This window comes from Schistocerca gregaria, chromosome 6, assembly GCF_023897955.1.
Source record: "Schistocerca gregaria isolate iqSchGreg1 chromosome 6, iqSchGreg1.2, whole genome shotgun sequence".
Taxonomy (NCBI): domain Eukaryota; kingdom Metazoa; phylum Arthropoda; class Insecta; order Orthoptera; family Acrididae; genus Schistocerca; species Schistocerca gregaria.
In genome coordinates this window covers 273,587,051-273,606,745 of record NC_064925.1, presented here as the reverse complement: position 1 = coordinate 273,606,745, position 19,695 = coordinate 273,587,051, and the positions used below count along the sequence as shown (strand labels likewise).

The 19,695-nt window shown below is 40.0% G+C and overlaps 1 protein-coding gene across 4 annotated transcripts in view; it reads left to right on the top strand.

Annotated features, from left to right (window-relative positions):
• Positions 1 to 19,695, top strand: part of LOC126279055 (zinc finger protein 729-like) — a 194,432-nt gene that overhangs the window by 84,454 nt on the left and 90,283 nt on the right. For all 4 annotated transcript variants that reach the window (XM_049979485.1, XM_049979482.1, XM_049979483.1 and 1 more), the window contains one exon: positions 7,700 to 7,801. In XM_049979485.1, coding sequence (XP_049835442.1) covers positions 7,700 to 7,801 — 102 coding nt within the window. The remainder of the gene's footprint in view (positions 1 to 7,699; positions 7,802 to 19,695) is intronic.

Sequence of the window (19,695 nt, the reverse complement as noted above, 5' to 3'; positions counted from 1 at the left end):
GTGTGTTTTCTTTTCTCAAGAAGGCTTTGGCCAAAATCTCATTCTGTAACAGTCTTTTTCATTGTGCCTGTCTGCTACTAAGCGTGTTACCTTTACAGTAAGTTGCAAATACTTATTAAATCTATGATTGCTCATGCTGTAGTTGATGGTTCATCTGTTTTTATAAGATGTAATTTGAATTTTGTTTGGATGTTAATTATAAGTTTTCTCGTGGTAATGGTTGGTTTACAGTAGCTTTTGTTAGATGACATAGTGGTGTAATTAACTTTCCTGGTTTTGAGAGGTTTTCTGAATGTGATGTTATTGCTTATTGCACTTATCATGTTGGGGAACAAACTAATAAGAATTCACACGATGAGCAGCAATCTGTCCTTTTCATAATATTGTTGATGTTCCAACCTGGACTTTCCGTTGTGTGTAGCAGAATTAATTAGTTACAGTTTTAATGAGGAAATCGTATCTGAAAATGTACTAAATGTGTACTTTCCAAGTGCAATGAATATTTTTTAAAAATATTATCACAGTACCTTAAAATTGGAGGCTTCTCCATACACAAGATTTTTACTGGATTTTTGTTCCTTCAACCGAAATTTACATTTGGAAAATATTTTAAAAGTATTATTCCACCGACCAAAAACAAATAATATACCATACTCTTTTTGTGTTTAAAAGTTCCATTCCAATTAGGGAAAAACTATTGACACAGATGCTGTGCTCTGTCCAATAGACAGTTACTCTGAAAGCTGTACTGTTTCTATTCAGTGTAAGCATTCCAGTTGCCAACTGTCTTATCATTTAAAGGTAAACAAGCAAATGTTATTATGTCTGAATAATACTACCAAACTAGGCATTATGAGGAAATGCAATTAAAATTATAATACAGAGGAACAGAAACTACTTCAGTTGTCCTCAACAGTCTTCTGATAAAAGTACTCACCACGACCTTATCAGCAGCAAAGGGCTATAGAGTTTACTAGAATTCATATCATTAATTGCATTAGCTCCAAGTGGTGATAATAATTCTTATTCATTCTCTCCTCCTACACTTTTTAAACAATACTACTTTCCTTCAAGGTAATACTTACAGACTTCACCAACAAGCAAATCATGCTGTGGGTGTTTGAGTATCTTCATAGTTCAAAAAGTGTGTGTTAGGGTTGCCAGTCTCACATCACCCTCAAAACTCTGTGAGTCAGGGGCTATCACTCTTGTGAATTTTCTTAGGTCCTCTGAATACTTCAGTCTTGATCAATGGCTCCTCCTTTGTACTGAAGAAATGTGGGGAGATATCAGGTGGACAAACATGGTCACAATGAAACATTGAAAACTCTTAAGAAAACAAAATTTATAAACTAACTGCAGCACTTGAATCAAATGTAAATACAAAATAATAATATTATTAAAAGGTTTTGGCTTGTGTCTGTGTATGTGCGGATGGATATGCGTGTGTGTGTGTGTGTGTGTGTGTGTGTGTGTGTGTGTGTGTGTGTGTGTGTGAGTGTATACCTGTCCTTTTCCCCCCCTAAGGTAAGTCTTTCCGCTCCCAGGATTGGAATGACTCCTTACCCTCTCCCTTAAAACCCACATCCTTTCGTCTTTCCGTTTCCTTCCCTCTTTCCTGAAGAAGCAACCGTTGGTTGTGAAAGCTTGAATTTTGTGTGTATGTTTGTCTTTGTTTGTGTGTCTATCAACCTGCCAGTGCTTTTGTTTGGAAAGTCACATCATCTTGTTTACAGATTTATTGATGACATCTTCATGATCTGGACTCACAGTGGAGAAAAACTCCAGAATTTCCTCTCCAACCTCAACTCCTTTGGTTCCATCAGATTCACCTGGTCCTACTCCAAATCCCATGCCACTTTCCTAGACGTTGACCTCCATCTGTCTAATGGCCAGCTGCACACATCCGTCCACATCAAACCCACCAACAAGCAACAGTACCTCCATTATGACAGCTGCCACCCATTCCATATCAAACAGTCCCTTCCCTACAGCCTAGGCCTTCGTGGCAAACGAATCTGCTCCAGTCCTGAATCCCTCGACCATTACACCAACAACCTGAAAACAGCTTTCGCATCCCGCAACTACCCTCCCAACCTGGTACAGAAGCAGATAACCAGAGCCACTTCCTCATCCCCTCAAACCCAGAACCTATCACAGAACAACCCCAAAAGTGCCCCACTTGTGACAGAATACTTCCCGGGACTGGATCAGACCTTGAGTGTGGCTCTCCAGCAGGGATACGACTTCCTAAAATCCTGCCCCGAAATGAGATCCATCCTTCATGAAATCCTCCCCACTCCACCAAGAGTGTCTTTCCGCTGTCCACCTAACCTTCGTAACCTCTTGGTTCATCCCTATGAAATCCCCAAACCACCTTCCCTACCCTCTGGCTCCTACCCTTGCAACCGCCCCCGGTGTAAAACCTGTCCTATGCACCCTCCCACCATCACCTACTCCAGTCCTGTAACCCGGAAGGTGTACACGATCAAAGGGAGAGCCACGTGTGAAAGCACCCACGTGATTTACCAACTGACCTGCCTGCACTGTGACGCTCTCTATGTGGGAATGACCAGCAACAAACTGTCCATTCGCATGAATGGACACAGGCAGACAGTGTTTGTTGGTAATGAGGATCACCCTGTGGCTAAACATGCCTTGATGCATGGCCAGCACATCTTGGCACAGTGTTACACCGTCCGAGTTATCTGGATACTTCCCACCAACACCAACCTATCCGAACTCCGGAGATGGGAACTCGCCCTTCAGTATATCCTCTCTTCTCGATATCCGCCAGGCCTCAACCTCCGCTAATTTCAAGTTGCCGCCGCTCATACCTCACCTGTCTTTCAACAACTTCTTTGCCTCTGTACTTCCGCCTCGACTGACATCTCTGCCCTTACTCTTTGCCTTTATATATGTCTGCTTGTGTCTGTGTATGTGCGGATGGATATATGCGTGTGTGTGTGTGTGTGTGTGTGTGTGTGTGTGTGTGTGTGTGTGTGTGTGTGTGTGTGTGTGCGTGCGTGCGTGTGTGTGCGCGCGCGCGCGCGAGAGTGTACACCTGTCCTTTTTTTTCCCCTAAGGGAAGTCTTTCCGCTCCTGGGATTGGAATGGCTCCTTACCCTCTCCCTTAAAACCCACATCCTTTCGTCTTTCCCTCTCCTTCCTGAAGAGGCTAAACTTTACAAACAGTACTCGGTTGAGTGCTTTTTGTGCCTGAAGTGTAATTCAGTGTGTTTTTCATAGAAACTGTATTCAACAAAAGGTGTGTGTTTAGTGTCAAACAAGGAAAGTGGATTTTTGAACAGTAAAGGTGAAGTTCGTGCATTATCCAGACGTATCAGTAAAGTGTGTCTTGCTTTAACGGATCACAATCAGATCTGTCAATGGTTACTTTGACATGTGTATATAAAATGCAGTATGATGGTAATAACGCAAGTGAGTTTTCGTTGGTCAGTGCTGATAGTGTGTATGTGTTGACGAACTTTGGTCTAGTAAATTTGTTTAAATATGTTGAAAATGTGAATTTTTGGCATAAAGAAATGTGATTTCAGAGCATTGCACATGTGAGCTATTGTCACATAAAGGAGAGGACTTCGTTGGCGACTTTGTCATTTGAGAAGAATGTTTGGCAGGAATACAATATTGTTAGCCTTTCCCCGTCATTTTGTTATGATCTATTGCCTTGCTTGAATTGTGTCATGCAGATATCTATGGACCTTTGGAGATCCATTCACTTGGAGGAGCAAGCTAGTTTTTACCTTTGAAGGATGACTAATCGTTAACACAAAGTATTCTTCATGAAACAAATGAAGAAGTTAATGGTTTGGTCAAGAACTTTATTACAAAACCTGAGAGTGAAGCTGGTCAAAACATTGCTTAGGATTTGTAAGAAGTGCTTTTGAGTATTGTGCATATAAAAACCGAAAATAGCAATAAAAGTACTTATTTGTTTACGTTGAAGATCTGCTGATAGTGTCAACTTCCCAGAGTGAAACTGAAACTGTCAGTTTGAAGTTGTTATGAAATGGTAACTTTAAAATGGTATTATCAGAAGGATATTTCCTACTCACCATATAGTGGGGATTCTGAGTTGCAGATAGGCACAATAAAAAGACTGTTGGAAATTGAGTTTTCAGTCAACAAGACTTCTTTTGAATTAGACAACACACACACACACACACACACACACACAACCTCAACTCACACACACATGACCATAGTCTCTAGCAGCTGAAGCCAGACACATCTTCACTATATGGTGAGTAGCAACTATATTGTTTCATTCCGCCCTGGATTTTCCATTGTTTAACTTTAAAATGAAGGGTTTAAGGTCTTGTTAGGAACGGTTTGGGAACGAATGCAGTTCAAAATTTGAGAGAGGAAACTATTACTTTTTGTCAAACTACCTACCTTAAACTCGCTTTATTTGTTCACGAGACCCAGAAAATATTAGATACAGGCTCCCAGGTAGATGCCATTTTCGTTGACTTCCGGAAGGCATTTGATACAGTTTCGCACTGTCGCCACTGTCTACGGAATATCAGACCAGCTGTGTAGCTGGATTGAAGAGTTTTTAGCAAACAGAACACAGCATGTTGTTATCAATGGAGAGACGTCTACAGACGTTAAAGTAACCTCTGGCGTGCCACAGGGGAGTGTTATGGGACCATTGCTTTTCACAATATACACTCCTGGAAATTGAAATAAGAACACCGTGAATTCATTGTCCCAGGAAGGGGAAACTTTATTGACACATTCCTGGGGTCAGATACGTCACATGATCACAATGACAGAACCACAGGCACATAGACACAGGCAACAGAGCATGCACAATGTCGGCACTAGTAAAGTGTATATCCACCTTTCGCAGCAATGCAGGCTGCTATTCTCCCATGGAGACGATCGTAGAGATGCTGCATGTAGTCCTGTGGAACGGCTTGCCATGCCATTTCCACCTGGCGCCTCAGTTGGACCAGCGTTCGTGCTGGACGTGCAGACCGCGTGAGACGACGCTTCATCCAGTCCCAAACATGCTCAATGGGGGACAGATCCGGAAATCTTGCTGGCCAGGGTAGTTGACTTACACCTTCTAGAGCACGTTGGGTGGCACGGGATAGATGCGGACGTGCATTGTCCTGTTGGAACAGCAAGTTCCCTTGCCGGTCTAGGAATGGTAGAACGATGGGTTCGATGACGATTTGGATGTACCGTGCACTATTCAGTGTCCCCTCGACGATCACCAGAGGTGTACGGCCAGTGTAGGAGATCGCTCCCCACACCATGATTCCGGGTGTTGGCCCTGTGTGCCTCGGTCGTATGCAGTCCTGATTGTGGCGCTCACCTGCACGGCGCCAAACACGCATACGACCATCATTGGCACCAAGGCAGAAGCGACTCTCATCGTTGAAGACGACACGTCTCCATTCGTCCCTCCATTCACGCCATTCGCGACACCACTGGAGGCGGGCTGCACGATGTTGGGGTGTGAGCGGAAGACGGCCTAACAGTGTGCGGGACCGTAGCCCAGCTTCATGGAGACGGTTGCGAATGGTCCTCGCCGATACCCCAGGAGCAACAGTGTCCCTAATTTGCTGGGAAGTGGCAGTGCAGTCCCCTACGGCACTGCATAGGATCCTACGGTCTTGGCGTGCATCCGTGCGTCGCTGCGGTCCGGTCCCAGGTCGATGGGCACGTGCACCTTCCCCCGACCACTGGCGACAACATCGATGTACTGTGGAGACCTCATGCCCCACGTGTTGAGCAATTCGGCGGTACGTCCACCCGGCCTCCCGCATGCCCACTATACGCCCTCGCTCAAAGTCCGTCAACTGCACATACGGTTCACGTCCACGCTGTCGCGGCATGCTACCAGTGTTAAAGACTGCGATGGAGCTCCGTATGCCACGGCAAACTGGCTGACACTGACGGTGGCGGTGCACAAATGCTGCGCAGCTAGCGCCATTCGACGGCCAACACCGCGGTTCCTGGTGTGTCCGCTGTGCCGTGCGTGTGATCATTGCTTGTACAGCCCTCTCGCAGTGTCCGGAGCAAGTATGGTGGGTCTGACACACCGGTGTCAATGTGTTCTTTTTTCCATTTCCAGGAGTGTATATAAATGACCTAGTAAGTGTCGGAAGTTCCATGCAGTTTTTCGCGGATGATGCTGTAGTATACAGAGAAGTTGCAGCATTAGAAAATTGTAGCGAAATGCAGGAAGATCTGCAGTGGATAGGCACTTGGTGCAGGGAGTGCCAACTGACCCTTAACACAGACAAATGTAATGTATTGTGAATACATAGAAAGAAGAATCCTTTATTGTATGATTATATGATAGCAGAACAAACACTGGTAGCAATTACTTCTGTAAAATATCTGGGAGTATGTATGCGGAACGATTTGAAGTGGAATGATCATATACAATTAATTGTTGTTAAGGCGGGTACCAGGTTGAGATTCATTGGGAGAGTCCTTAGAAAATGTAGACCATCAACAAAGGAGGTGGCTTTCAAAACACTCGTTCGATCTATACTTGAGTATTGCTCATCAGTGTGGTGTCCGTACCAGATCAGGTTGACGGAGGAGATAGAGAAGATCCAAAGAAGAGCTGCGCGTTTCATCACAGGGTTACTTGGTAACCGTGATAGTGTTACGGAGATGTTTAGCAAACTCAAGTGGCAGACTCTGCAAGAGAGGCGCTCTGCATCGCGGTGTAACTTGCTCGCCAGGTTGCGAGAGGGTGCGTTTCTGGATGAGGTATCGAATATATTGCTTCCCCCTACTTCCACCTCCCTAGGAGATCACGAAGGTAAAATTAGAGAGATTAGAGCGCGCACGGAGGCTTTCAGACAGTCGTTCTTCCCGCGAACCATACGCGACTGGAACAGAAAAGGGAGGTAATGACAGTGGCACGTAAAGTGCCCTCCGCCACACACCGTTGGGTGGCTTGCGGAGTATAAATGTAGATGTAGATGTAGAAAAAAAGGATAATCCAGGATGGAATGTAATAATATTAAAGAAGGAAAGTGGTTACTCACCATGTAGGGGAGATGCTGATATGCAATAGTCACAACAAAAAGATTCACACAATTAAAGCTTTCACCCATTAAGGCCTTTGTCAGCAACACACACACACACACACACACACACACACACACACACACACACACACACGTCTGCAGTCTCAGACAACTCTGAAACCACACTGTAGTGCGTGTGTGTATGTTTGTGTATTGCTGACAAAGGCCTTAATGGCCGAAAGCTGTAATTGTGTGAATCTTTTTATTATGCCTATCTCGACTCAGCATCTTTGCTATATGGTGAGTAGCAACTTTACTTCTCTAATATTATTACATTCCATCCTGGATTTTCCATTAATTTAATACACATAACCTTTGGAGTCAGTAGCCATAAATTTTAACATGTCTATTGCTTATTCCTATTATGGCTTTATATTTATTGCTCTTTTTTCCTCGATTGTCCAAAAAATCAGAATCAGTTACATGGAAATTATTGTTTCCTGTACGCCCTGTTTTTCTCATTGTAACCATTTACTAACACTGTAGTATTTAAATAGGATTTACTAAAGTTCTTTTTTAATGCCTATGATGTACATCCTGTTGAATTTGAAGTCTGAAAATAATTTTTTTGTATCCACAAATCACAGTATGGAGGAGATTGACAATTTCTTTTCCAGACGAGCATGCCGCCACCGTCGTGTGAAGCGTCTCCAGCGACGTAGAGTAGCATCGCGCAAATCTAGACCGAAAAGACGTTCTCGTAGCATTTTGTGCAACAAGTATGTATGTTCATAAGTGTTTTTCCCACATATTATTGTAAACTGTGAAAACATTATTTTACTGCCCTTTACATTTAACACTAGAAGGACCATACCAGTCAATGCGCCCAGTGAACATTGTTAAACATTTAATAAATAGTGTACATTTTAATTTCGGGGCCTTATATTTAATTACTTTTAATATACTTTGGTGGTTCACAGTTTCTGTCAAAGGCAAACATCAATTACAAAAATGGACAAATTATAGACATTTGTACCTTAGAGGACTGCAGCCCATCATTTTGACTCTTCAGATATTTTTTACATTTCATGTATCTAAAAGCACAACAGTGGATTTTTACATCCACCTAGGTTATTTTATTTCATCCTTGTGATCTCATTCTGTCTCTTCCGTTCCATTTTACTTTATTTAGTGGAAGAGTGGACATACATTAGTTGCTGTTCTATGTCAATACAATGTTGTGCTCTGCAGAAGTTCAGCACTGCTCATTGTTATGGCGTGTTGATGTTTTCATTCAGATGGAGAGTTACTGGATTACTTGAGCAGTTCAACTCAGGAAGATTTTGAAGGAGAAGATATTTTTTAATGTGATGAGTTGGATGATAAGGATGACAAAGATGACACAGAATATCATCGTCACGAAACAGAACAGGGCAAATCGTCAGAGTTGGGAGATTGGTATTCATAAGCTGTACAACAGTATGCAAATAACCCAGTGCTTATAGGTTCAATTTGAGTGGTTCTAGAAATTCCTACTCACAGCTGGGGAAGCAAATGGAAAGAATTGTGTCCATCTCAGCATTGAGAGAAGCTAGAAGTGAAGAGACTGCAGCTGATGGAACAGTGTGGACTTCAATTGCATGGGGCTGTGCACCTGGTAAATTAGGGTGTGACAATGTGTTGGTGGAAACTCCATTGCAAACACATTTAATGCTAAGTAATTTATAATCAGAGGGAGCTACTTGAGTGCGTGGTCAGTGTTGATAGACAGTAATATTCTGCAAAACATAAAAACTTTTACAGGAATAATAACCCAATAAGTTCTCCAGGATAACTCTTGGGTACTTGATACTGGAGGCTGCCACTTTTTCTTGCACAGTGGGGAGAAATAAGTTCATAGAAGTCATGAAATTCTTAAAATTTGATGACAAGAACAGCCGGGCTGTAAGATTAAAGAATGATAGTTCTGTAGCAGCTACCCCAATGTGGAATCCTCTTGTACACAACTGTATCCGGAAATATAAACTGGTGTGTCTATAACCATAGATGTGCAGCTCTGTCCATGCAAAGCTCACTGCTGCTATATCCAGTACATGAATTGTAAATCAGATAAATTTGGTTTGAAATTCTGGTTTGCAGCAGATGCCAGTAGTAAATATGTGGTGATTGGTTTCCATATTTGGGTAAATAAAGTGAAAGGCCCAGTAATATAGCTGTTGCAGAGCATGTTGCTACATGTCCTCTGCAACATTACATGTCGAGAGGAAGAAGTGTAACATATTACAATTTATTCAGTCACACATCTTGCAGAGCAGTTGATGTGGGAGAACACAGCCAGCTGGGCACACTGAAGAAAACAGAAAGACAAGTTCTTCCTTCAACAAAGTCTAATACTGGGTCTTCGTATGGTACTGTCTTATATGAATCTGGTGACACTTCATATCAGGGGAAGAACAAGAAAAATGTTCTGCTACTGAGCTCAATGCAGTGGCCCAAAATACACAAAAGACACACTCTGAAAATATGAGTGTCTACAATTCCACTAAATTTGGAGTTGATATTCTGGGCCAGATGTCTTATCTGTACACTGTCAAGTTTGGCTGATGCAGATGACATTTGCATATTTTTTCAGTGTGCTAGACCTTGCTGGAGTCAATGCCTGGATCCTTTACAGAAAGATAACAGGAGAATCAGTTACACAGTGGGTGTTTCTTTCTTATTAGCATATGAACTCTCCTCTCTTTATGTACAATCAAGGAAAGAGTCTGCTCATACATTTATCGCAACCACTGAAATATGTAAGCTACTGGTACAGAAGACCTGCCAGATAGGAGGATACAAAAGTTCAGACAGAATTAAATATCTGTGTGTGCAGTGCAAGAAATTCATTTGTGACTCATGAGCTGGAAGTGGTCAGTATGTGTGTGCAAATTATTTTGAGAAAAACAATGACTTTGACTAAAAACATCTCAGATAGAGAAAGAAAAGTTATTTTCAAGTGCAGGCTTTCTCGGCGAATTTCTTACATGAAGTCTTCACGGGTTGTCAGCCGAGTAGCATCGTCATCTCATAGCCACGTTTCGATGGAATGCATCTCCATCATCTTCAGGCTAAGTGACTTCGCCTGAAGATGATGGAGACGCATTCCATCGAAACGTAGCTACAAGACGACGATGCTACTCGGCTGACAACCCATGAAGACTTCATATATAAAAAACAGTTATTTTCTTGTAATTGCCACAGTAATTTGTCAGTTTTTCTGTCTATTTTCTGATAAATAGAAGTTTATGGCATGTTTGGGGCCCCTTGCTGTGCTGGTACTGTGAACAGCTGAAAGCAAGGGGAAACTGCAGCCGAAATTTTTCCCAATAGTATGCAGCTTTACTGTATGGTTAAATGATGATGACATCCTCTTAGCTAAAATGTTCTGGAGGTAAAAAAAGTCCCCCATTGGGATCTCCGGGCGGGGACTACTCAGGAAGTCGTCATTATCAGGAGAAAGAAAACTGGCGTTCTGTGGATCGGAGTGTGGAATGTCAGATCCCTTAATCGGGCAGGTAGGTTAGAAACCTTAAAAAGGGAAATGGATTGGTTAAATTTAGATGTACTGGGAGTTAGTGAAGTTAGGTGGCAGGAGGAATAAGACTTCTAGTCAGGTGAATACAAGGTAATAAATAAAAAATCAAATAGGGGTAATGAAGGAGTAGGTGTAATAATGAATAAAAAATAGGTGCGTGGATCGGCTACTACGAACAGCATAGTGAACGCATTATTGTAGCAAAGATAGACAAGATGCCCACGCCTACCACTGTAGTACACGTTTATATGCCAACTAGCTCAGCTAATGACGAAGAGATTGAAGAAATGTATGATGAGATAAAAGAAATTATTCAGATAGTGAAAAGAGAGGGAAATTTGATAGTCATGGGGGACTCGAAACCAATAGTAGAAAAAGGAAGAGAAGGAAAAGTAGTTGATGAATATGGAATGGGGGTAAGGAATGAAAGAGGAAGGCGCATGGTAGAAAATTTCATAGAGCGTAATTTAATAATAGCTAACACTTGGTTTAAGGATCACAAAAGAAGGTTGCATATGTGGAAGAGGCCTGGAGTCACTGGAAGGTTTCAGATAGATTATATAATGATAAGACAGAGATTAAGAAAGATTATATAATGATAAGACAGAGATTAAGAAACCTGGTTTTCAATTTTAAGACATTTCCAGGGGCAGATGTGGACTCTGTCCACAATCTATTGGTTATGAACTGTGTATTAAAACTGAAGAAATAGTAAAAAGGTGCGAATTTAAGCTATGCAGAAAACCACACACATGCAAACTATCATTCACATTGTATATTTGTTAAATACCACAAAAAATTAAAGAACCAGAGGTTGTAGAGAGTTTCAGAGAGAGCATTAGGGAAGGATTGACAAGAATGGAGGAAAGAAAAACGGTAGAAGAATGTATAGCTTTGAGAGATGAAATAGTGAAGGCGGCAGAGGATCAAGTAGGTAAAAGACGGGGGCTATTAGAAATCCTTGGGTAACAGAAGATATACTGAATTTAATTGATGAAAGGAGAAAATATAAAAATGCATTAAATGAAGCAGGAAAAAAGGAATACAAACATCTCAAAAAGGAGATGACAGGTAGTGTAAAATGGCTAAGCAGGGATGGCTACAGGGCAAATGTAAGGATGTAGAGACTTATCTCACTACGGGTAAGATAGATACTGCCTACAGGAAAATTAAAGAGACCTTTGGAGAAAAGAGACCCATTTGTATGAATATGAAGAACTTAGATGGAAACTCAGTTCTAAGCAAAGAAGGCAAAGCAGAAAGGTGGAAGGAGTATGTAGAGGGTCTATACAAGGGCGATGTACTTCAGGACAATATTATGGAAATGGAACAGAATGTAGACAAAGATGGAATGGGAGATACGATACTGCGTGAAGAGTTTGACAGAGCAATGAAAGACCTGAGTCGAAACAAGGCCCCCGGAGTAGACAACATTCCATTAGATCTACTGACAGCCTTGGGAGAGCCAGTCTTGACAATCTGGTGAGCAAGGTGTATGAGACAGGCAAAATACCCTCAGACTTCAAGAAGAATATAATAATTCCAATCCCAAAGAAAGCAGGTGTTGACAGGTGCGAAAATTACCGAACTATAAGTTTAATAAGCCACAGCTGCAAAATACTAACACAAATTACTTACAAACTAATGGAAAAACTGGTATAAGCCAACCTCGGGAAAGATCTGTTTGGATTCCGTAGGAACACGTGTGGCAATACTGACCCTATGACTTATCTGAGAAGATAGATTAAGGAAAGGCAAACCTACATTTCTAGCATTTATAGACTCAGAGAAAGCTTTTGACAGTGTTGGCTGGAATACTCTATTTCAAATTCTGAAGGTGGCAGGGGTCAAATATAGGGAATGAAAGGCTATTTACAATTTGTACAGAAACTAGATGGCAGTTATAAGAGTCTAGGGGGCGTGAAAGGGAAGCAGTGGTTGAGAAGGGTGTGAGACAGGGTTGTAGTCTATCTCCGATGCTATTCAAACTGTGTATTGAGCAAGCAGTAAAGGAAACATCACAAAAATTTGGAGTCGGAATTAAAATCCATGGAGAAGAAATAAAAACTTTGAGGTTCGCCGTTGACATTGTAATTCTGTCAGAGGCAACAAAGAACCTGGAAGATCAGTTGAATGCAATGGACAGTGTCTTGAAATGAGGATATAAGATGAACATCAACAAAAGCGAAGCAGTGATAATGTAATATATTCGAATTGACCAGGTGATGATGAGGGAATTAGGTTAGGAAATGAGAGTCTTAAAGCAGTAAATGAGTTTTGCTATTTGGGAACAACGTAACTGATGGTGGTCAAAGTAGAGAGGATATAAAATGTAGACTGGCAAAGGCAAGGAAAGCGTTTTTGAAGAAGGGAAGTTTGTCAACGTTGAGTTCGATTTAAGTGTCAGGAAATCTTTTCTGAAAGTATTTGTATGGAGTGTACCCATGTATGGAAGTGAAACATGGCTGATAAACAGATTAGACAAGAAGAGAATAGAAGCTTTCGAAATGTGGTGCTACAAAAGAATCCGTAAGTAATTAGGAGGTACTGAATAGAATAGGGGAGAAGACGAATTTGTGGCACAACTTGACTAGAAGCGATCACTTGGTAGGACACGTTCTGAGGCAGTGCAGAGGGTAAAAGTCTTGTAGGAGACCAAGGCATGAATACGCTAAACAGATTAAAAAGGATGTAGGTTGCAGTAGTTACTGGGAGGTGAAGCAGCTTGCACAGGACAGAGTAGCATGGAGAGCTGCATCAAACCAGTCTCTAGACTAAAGACCACAACAACAACAGTAACAACAATGACAACAACAACATTCATTATTTAAATAATGAAACACTGTTCCAGTTACACATTTTTTTAAGCTTAGTATGATGCGTTTTGAGAATTTATTCTCATTGTCGATTCCAAATATTTACGTAAGTGTTTTTGTGACGTTTGCATATGTTCTGCCTCTCTTGCATGGCAGTAATCTTTTTGAGGTTATTGGATACTAGGCCTCCTCAGCTATGCAGAAACCCACACACGTGCAAACTGTCATTCACATTGTGTATTTGTGAAAAATCACAAAAAATATTTACATAAAATATTGCACTTGACAATGAGAATAAATTCTCGAAACACATCTTGCTAAGTGTGAAAACATATGTAACTAGTGCTGTACTTAAACTCAAAAACATTTGAGTTTTGGAGCAATGCAAAGCTTGCAAAGATGTCAACTAGCACTGCAAGTGGCAAAATGACAAAATGTGCTAAATATGGTTCAACAAAGGTGTCAAGATGATCACAACAATCATGAAGATGCTTGTGCGCAGTAGAATGAACCTTGTTACTTCCATCAGCAACCATGCCGAATAGAGGTTGATGGCGGCAGGAGACACAGGTCGTGAATTGTTTACCCCTTTACTGGTTCAGATGTGCTGTGTAGAGCGCCCGGTGTCAAGAAACTTAACCGCGTGAAGTTTTTAAATGCTTTTTGACAGCCAACAGCATACCAGCATTATATCATGTCAGTTATTTCAGTTTTTTCTCCATAAACGTTTATTCATAAAGCATAAATTGTGGGAAAATTATAAATATGTTAATGCATAAATTGGGTGCAAGTTAACATCATGAATATAGAAAATAAAAATGTTGTAAATGGTGAGAAAACTTTAATTCCATGAACTTAAAATGGAGATTAAAGTGTGTTAGAGGATTGAGTAGTAAGGTAGGAGAACTTCTTTTCTGTTTGGAAAATTTAGAGAACTCTGAAAAGAGACCCTATGCATATACCCTATGCATAACTGAACATCGTATAACCACTTGGTCAGATGAGTTACATATAAAAGGTTACACTTTAGCAGCTTACTCATGCAGAATTAATATGGGAAAGAAAAATAGTCCATTTTCAATTGTAACTGTATAAAGATCCCCACATTGAGCCAAATAGTTTTTGTACGGTCAGCAGATAGACGTGTGCTTCTCAGTTAATACTGAAAAACAGTTCACTTTTAGTTGTACTGTATAAAAATCCTCACTGGGAAATCTTGAACTGCTTGGGAGAAATCATGATTTCTTACTGTGGTATCTGTCAGACAGCAGCAATCAGTTCATGGTCTGTTGTGTCTTAAGTGAGGATTTCATAAAGAATTCTCATAGGAAAAATGATCTGGAAACCTTATTTGGATCCTACAGTTCATATCATTAATTAACTTCTTAGCATGAGTGGATAAAGATAGAAGAAGCCCAACTAATAATGTTTTCTTTGGTGAAGCTCAAAACAAGAAAATAACTGTTCACCCAGTAACAAATGTTCTCTCTGATCATGTTGCATGGTTGGTTAGGATAAATAATGTAGTGCCTTACAGTATGGATACTCCTCAATGAAAATCAGTTAGAATAATTAATGACTCCAGATTTTTTAAATATTTTACAAGATGACCTGGGATGGAATTTGTATTGAACTAAATGCTAACATAAAATTTGATCTATTTTGTAATAAATTCATATCATTATTTGGAAATAGCCTTCTGCACAAGCTAATCAGACAATGCATTAAACAGCCTTGTAAAAACCATCGATCACTAGCGGGAGTAAAGTATCTTGTGACAGGTAAAGAGAAATATATCTACTTGCAAGAACAAGTAGATATCCTGCTGTAGTTGCAAACTACAAAAACTACTCAAAATTACTAAGAAATGTTATTACAAAATCAAGGAATATGCACTTATGGTCAGAAATCAGTAATTCTGATGACAGATTTAAGGCTATATGGAACATAGTGAAATGAGAGACAGAACAACCAGCCACAGAACTGTATGAGATCACACTATTTAACTGAATGGAAGGATTATAAATGATTAGTCATTTCTTAAATATAGTAGAAAGTCTAGGAACAAGAGGTGCAAGAAAAAATCACAGCAGTATGTTGAAAAAGTACCTTATTTACTCGAATCTAAGCCACACTCGAATCTAATAGCTGCACATGAAAAATGAGACTCGAAATCAAGGAAAAAAGAATTTCCCGAATCTAAGCCGCACCTGAAATTTGAGACTCGAAATTCTAGGGAAAGAAAAGTTTTAGGCCGCACCTCCAAATCAAAACAAAGTTGGTCCATTGTAATATGAGACACAATTTAGGTCGAATGAATGACGATACAGCTACAGTAGTTTGGTTCGTGGCGTAAGCTTAGCAGTTAAGCTTTACCAGGTAGCCATTACTATGCGTCAGGTGCTCCGGCCATATTTATACGGGTACCCTTCCTTTTTCCCGTGCTTCGTCTGGTTTCAATTGATTGGTTATTTTTCTTTGATCTGATAAGTGCCGTTCTTTTTGTTATAGGTGTTTTCGTCACTCTAAGCTGAAAATGCATTATTGTACTGTATCATGCATTGTTTGTCACATTCTGATAGTGCGTGTTTACGGCCTGTCGCCGCTCGAGGCATGGCTTGCTTTTGTGCGTACTACTGCCGCTAAAAAAAAAAAAAATAAACACAGAGAGAGAGAGAGAGAGAGAGAGAGAGAGAGAGAGAGAAATCATCTCATTAGCAAAACAATGGCAAGAGACTACTATTTGTTGTTACTTACACTGCTGCTTTCTTTGATAATGATCAACAAGAGCTAAATAATAGACTGAATATGATAGATGTTCTGAACAGAGTTTTTCTCCATTTGAAAATCTTTGCAGACGCCTCTTTAGTACATTACATTCTGCACAGAAGAGTCATCTTAGATTTAAAAATCTAGTCAATTCCCATTCTTTATTTCTGACTGTATCACTATTAGGCATAAGAATAATACGTATATAAACATGGCATGATATGTATATTCTTACGTGTTTGCTGTTGTCTCATTCTAGTTTTGTAGTTCATTAGGCAGACAGGATTTAAAAGAGATAGCAGAAAACACGAAATAATACATGGCAAAATGTTTTTATTCGTATTATTCTTATGGTGAAGAGAATACTGCATGTGTTACAATTCAAAAAGTTCCTATCAGCAACCATCTCTTCTCACTGGTAGGAAAAAATTCAGAACTTAGAGTTGACAAACATCCCGTACAGTCTTGCCAGTCGGATTATCGTAGTACATGAAATGCTGCTACATTCGAAGATGAACAATACGGAATTTGTATTTACTTCGTTGGATAATGTATGAAAATGCAGTGGTCAAAACTCGGGGCAGAGAAAAGAGCTCGTCTTCCACTTTTTTAAAATCCGTTTACTGGCACATAGGTTTTGGCGCCAGTATTTATCATAGTGCCTGCAAAACATGCTGGTGTAGCGCTACATATATTCGATGGCAGAAGTTAGTTGTGGCGGCACCTAGCAACATTTTTTGGCGGCACCTAGCAACATTTTTCAGAACTTCCGCTTACTTTGCACTAATTTCTAAGACACAGGCGGTTCTTTGGATTACAAAAACCGGAAAAAAAGTGCGGCTTAGATTCGAGTAAATACGGTAACTCTCATAAAATTCAATCATATGAGTGTATCATGAACTTCTCCTTCTGAAATTAAGAAGATATACATTCCCTCAAAAATAAAAGCTTGTCTTGTTTTGATGGTGTTTCCGATAAAGTACTTAGAAATTTGTTCCCTTATAATGAGCAGAGTCCCATCTGAAATAAGTAATGCATCACCATCTCAAGGCATTTTTCCAGAGAGACTGAAATTCGCTGTTGTTGAACCTCTCTTTAAGAAAGGTGATAAGAGAAATGTCAATAGCTACTGATCTGTTTCACTGCTGTCATCATTTTCCAAAATTTTTTGAGAAGGGTTGTGTGTTTTAGAATAGTATCTCATCCTAGTGACAGTAATATCAGCAGCAAATCAGTTTCAGAAGAGTAGCTGTACTGAGGATTCTGTTTATATGTTCTCCCACCAAATTTTACAAGCGTCAAATAATAAACAGTGCCAAGTGATATTTTCTGTGACCTACCTAAGGCATTTTATTTAGTGAATCACAGTATTCTTGTAGATAAATTGAAGACTCATGGGATTGATGGTAGAGCCAGCCAGTGAATAATGTCATATCTAACCTAAGGAGTGCAGAAAGTTCGACTCACTAATTCAACCAGTATAGTCTGGGACGTAATTCTGATGGGGAGAAATCACGTATGGGGTTCTCCAGGGCTCAGTCTTAGGTCCACTATTGTTCCTCATGTATGTAAATAATCTTCCATCTAAAACACAAGCAGAAATAGTTTATTTTGCAGATGACACTAGTATTGTAATGAATTCGAGCATTCATACAGAAACAGAAAAAAATTGTAAACATTGTTCTTCAAACCATCATTGACTAGGTTTCTGTGAGTGGTCTCACTCTCAATTTTAAAAAGACACAACGTACTCAGTTATGCACATCTAGGGGTACTGCACCAATGATAAGTGTAACATTTCATGAGGAAATAATAAACAGGGTGGTAACTCAGAATTCTTAGACGTCTTTATTGATGTGAATTTAAACTGGAGAAAGAACATTTTGGAACTGCTAAAACAACTTAGTTCAGCTGCATTTGCATCAAAAATGTGCAGAGTTTGTTGTAAATGATCCAATAGAGTTCAAAATGAACAATGGTGTACATAATTACAGTTCCAAAGGAAAAAATGACTTTCATTACTTCACTTTAAGTTTGTCTTTAGAGCAAAATGTGTAAACAATGCTGCAACAAGTCACATCATCTTTGTTTTTAGATATATTTTTCCCACGTGGAATGTTTCCCTCTGTTGTATTCATGTACTTCAAGGTTATTATACTTGGGATGCAATATGTGCATTGCACACACAATTTTGTTATTGCTGCTGCAGTGTGTCTGTATTCCATTGGAAAATTTTTGTCTGTTATCACATTTTCTGAAACAAAAACAAAGTGAGTGTAGAAGACAAAGAATGGAAGTGTCTGAGCCAGAATAATTAATTTTTTCACAGAGATCACCCTGCATTTTTCTAGCCTTCGGATACTCACATGTCAACTTTTGTCTAAATTGTTAAGTTCCATAGATTTCTGTTTTCATTTGTACCCTTTTCATGGAGTATCAAAACATGTGCTCACATCTAGAGACTGTTAATGTTACTGCACTGTTAATACGGAATACATTTGATACGGAAATACAACAAAGTGTAGTTGTCAAGTGATGAACTTGCGCAAAATTTATATTATCCGTGGCGTCTCCACCACTGGTCAAATCAGTTAAAAATTTCAGTACATTTGGTACAACAATTTTAGATTGCTTTTGAATGTCTTTTTGCCCTTTACACACACCAACTGCATGTAGACTCCGGCTCATGCATTTCACTCACTACCAAACACATGTCAATCCACCATTCCACGGAGGACTGAAACCACACTGTGAACACACAGCATGGCATGGAAACACTGAAAATTTTAGCTGATGCTAACATAATTTACTGTTAACAATGTATATATGACAACAAAGCTCTGAGGTGGGCGAATAACAACACTTAGTGCCAGAGGGCTGCAGATAGCGAGTGGGACCTTGAGGCACCTACTTTTATGGTGGCCATTCTAGTCAGTATCCATTACATGTTGTGCCTTTGCTCAGCTGATACTGAATAGGAGTGCCTGTCTGTGTGACAGGATGGGATGTGAGTCCAGTCTGTAAAGATAACTTACCTGTTTTAATGTTTAGTATATTTTACCAGCCTTTCACATTTATTGTAATTTCTCGTACATTGAATTAGGTAGAATATATAAATGTAGAATGTTTCAGCACATTGTCTCATTGTAACTGCACTTGAGTCCAAAGACAGAAGCAGGGTCATCAGTGAAAAACAACACTTAGCACTGACAGCACTTTTATTACAAACACCGATGTACAGCCAGAACAGAACTGAATTTGATGGAGAGTGCAGCTATTTATACAGATATTGAATATTCCAAAATGTACAAACATAAGATATTTCAAGAACCTTCCAGAAATGATAAATATTTAATAATTGCTGGTGATCATGTTTGAATTGGCGACCCGTAGCACGCCGACCAATGACACTAATCACAACACCATGCTGCATGCAGCACAGTTCAGAGCAGTATTGTGTATTGTGAACAAAGCAGACATGAAATCAGATATACATGGTCTTATCAGTATG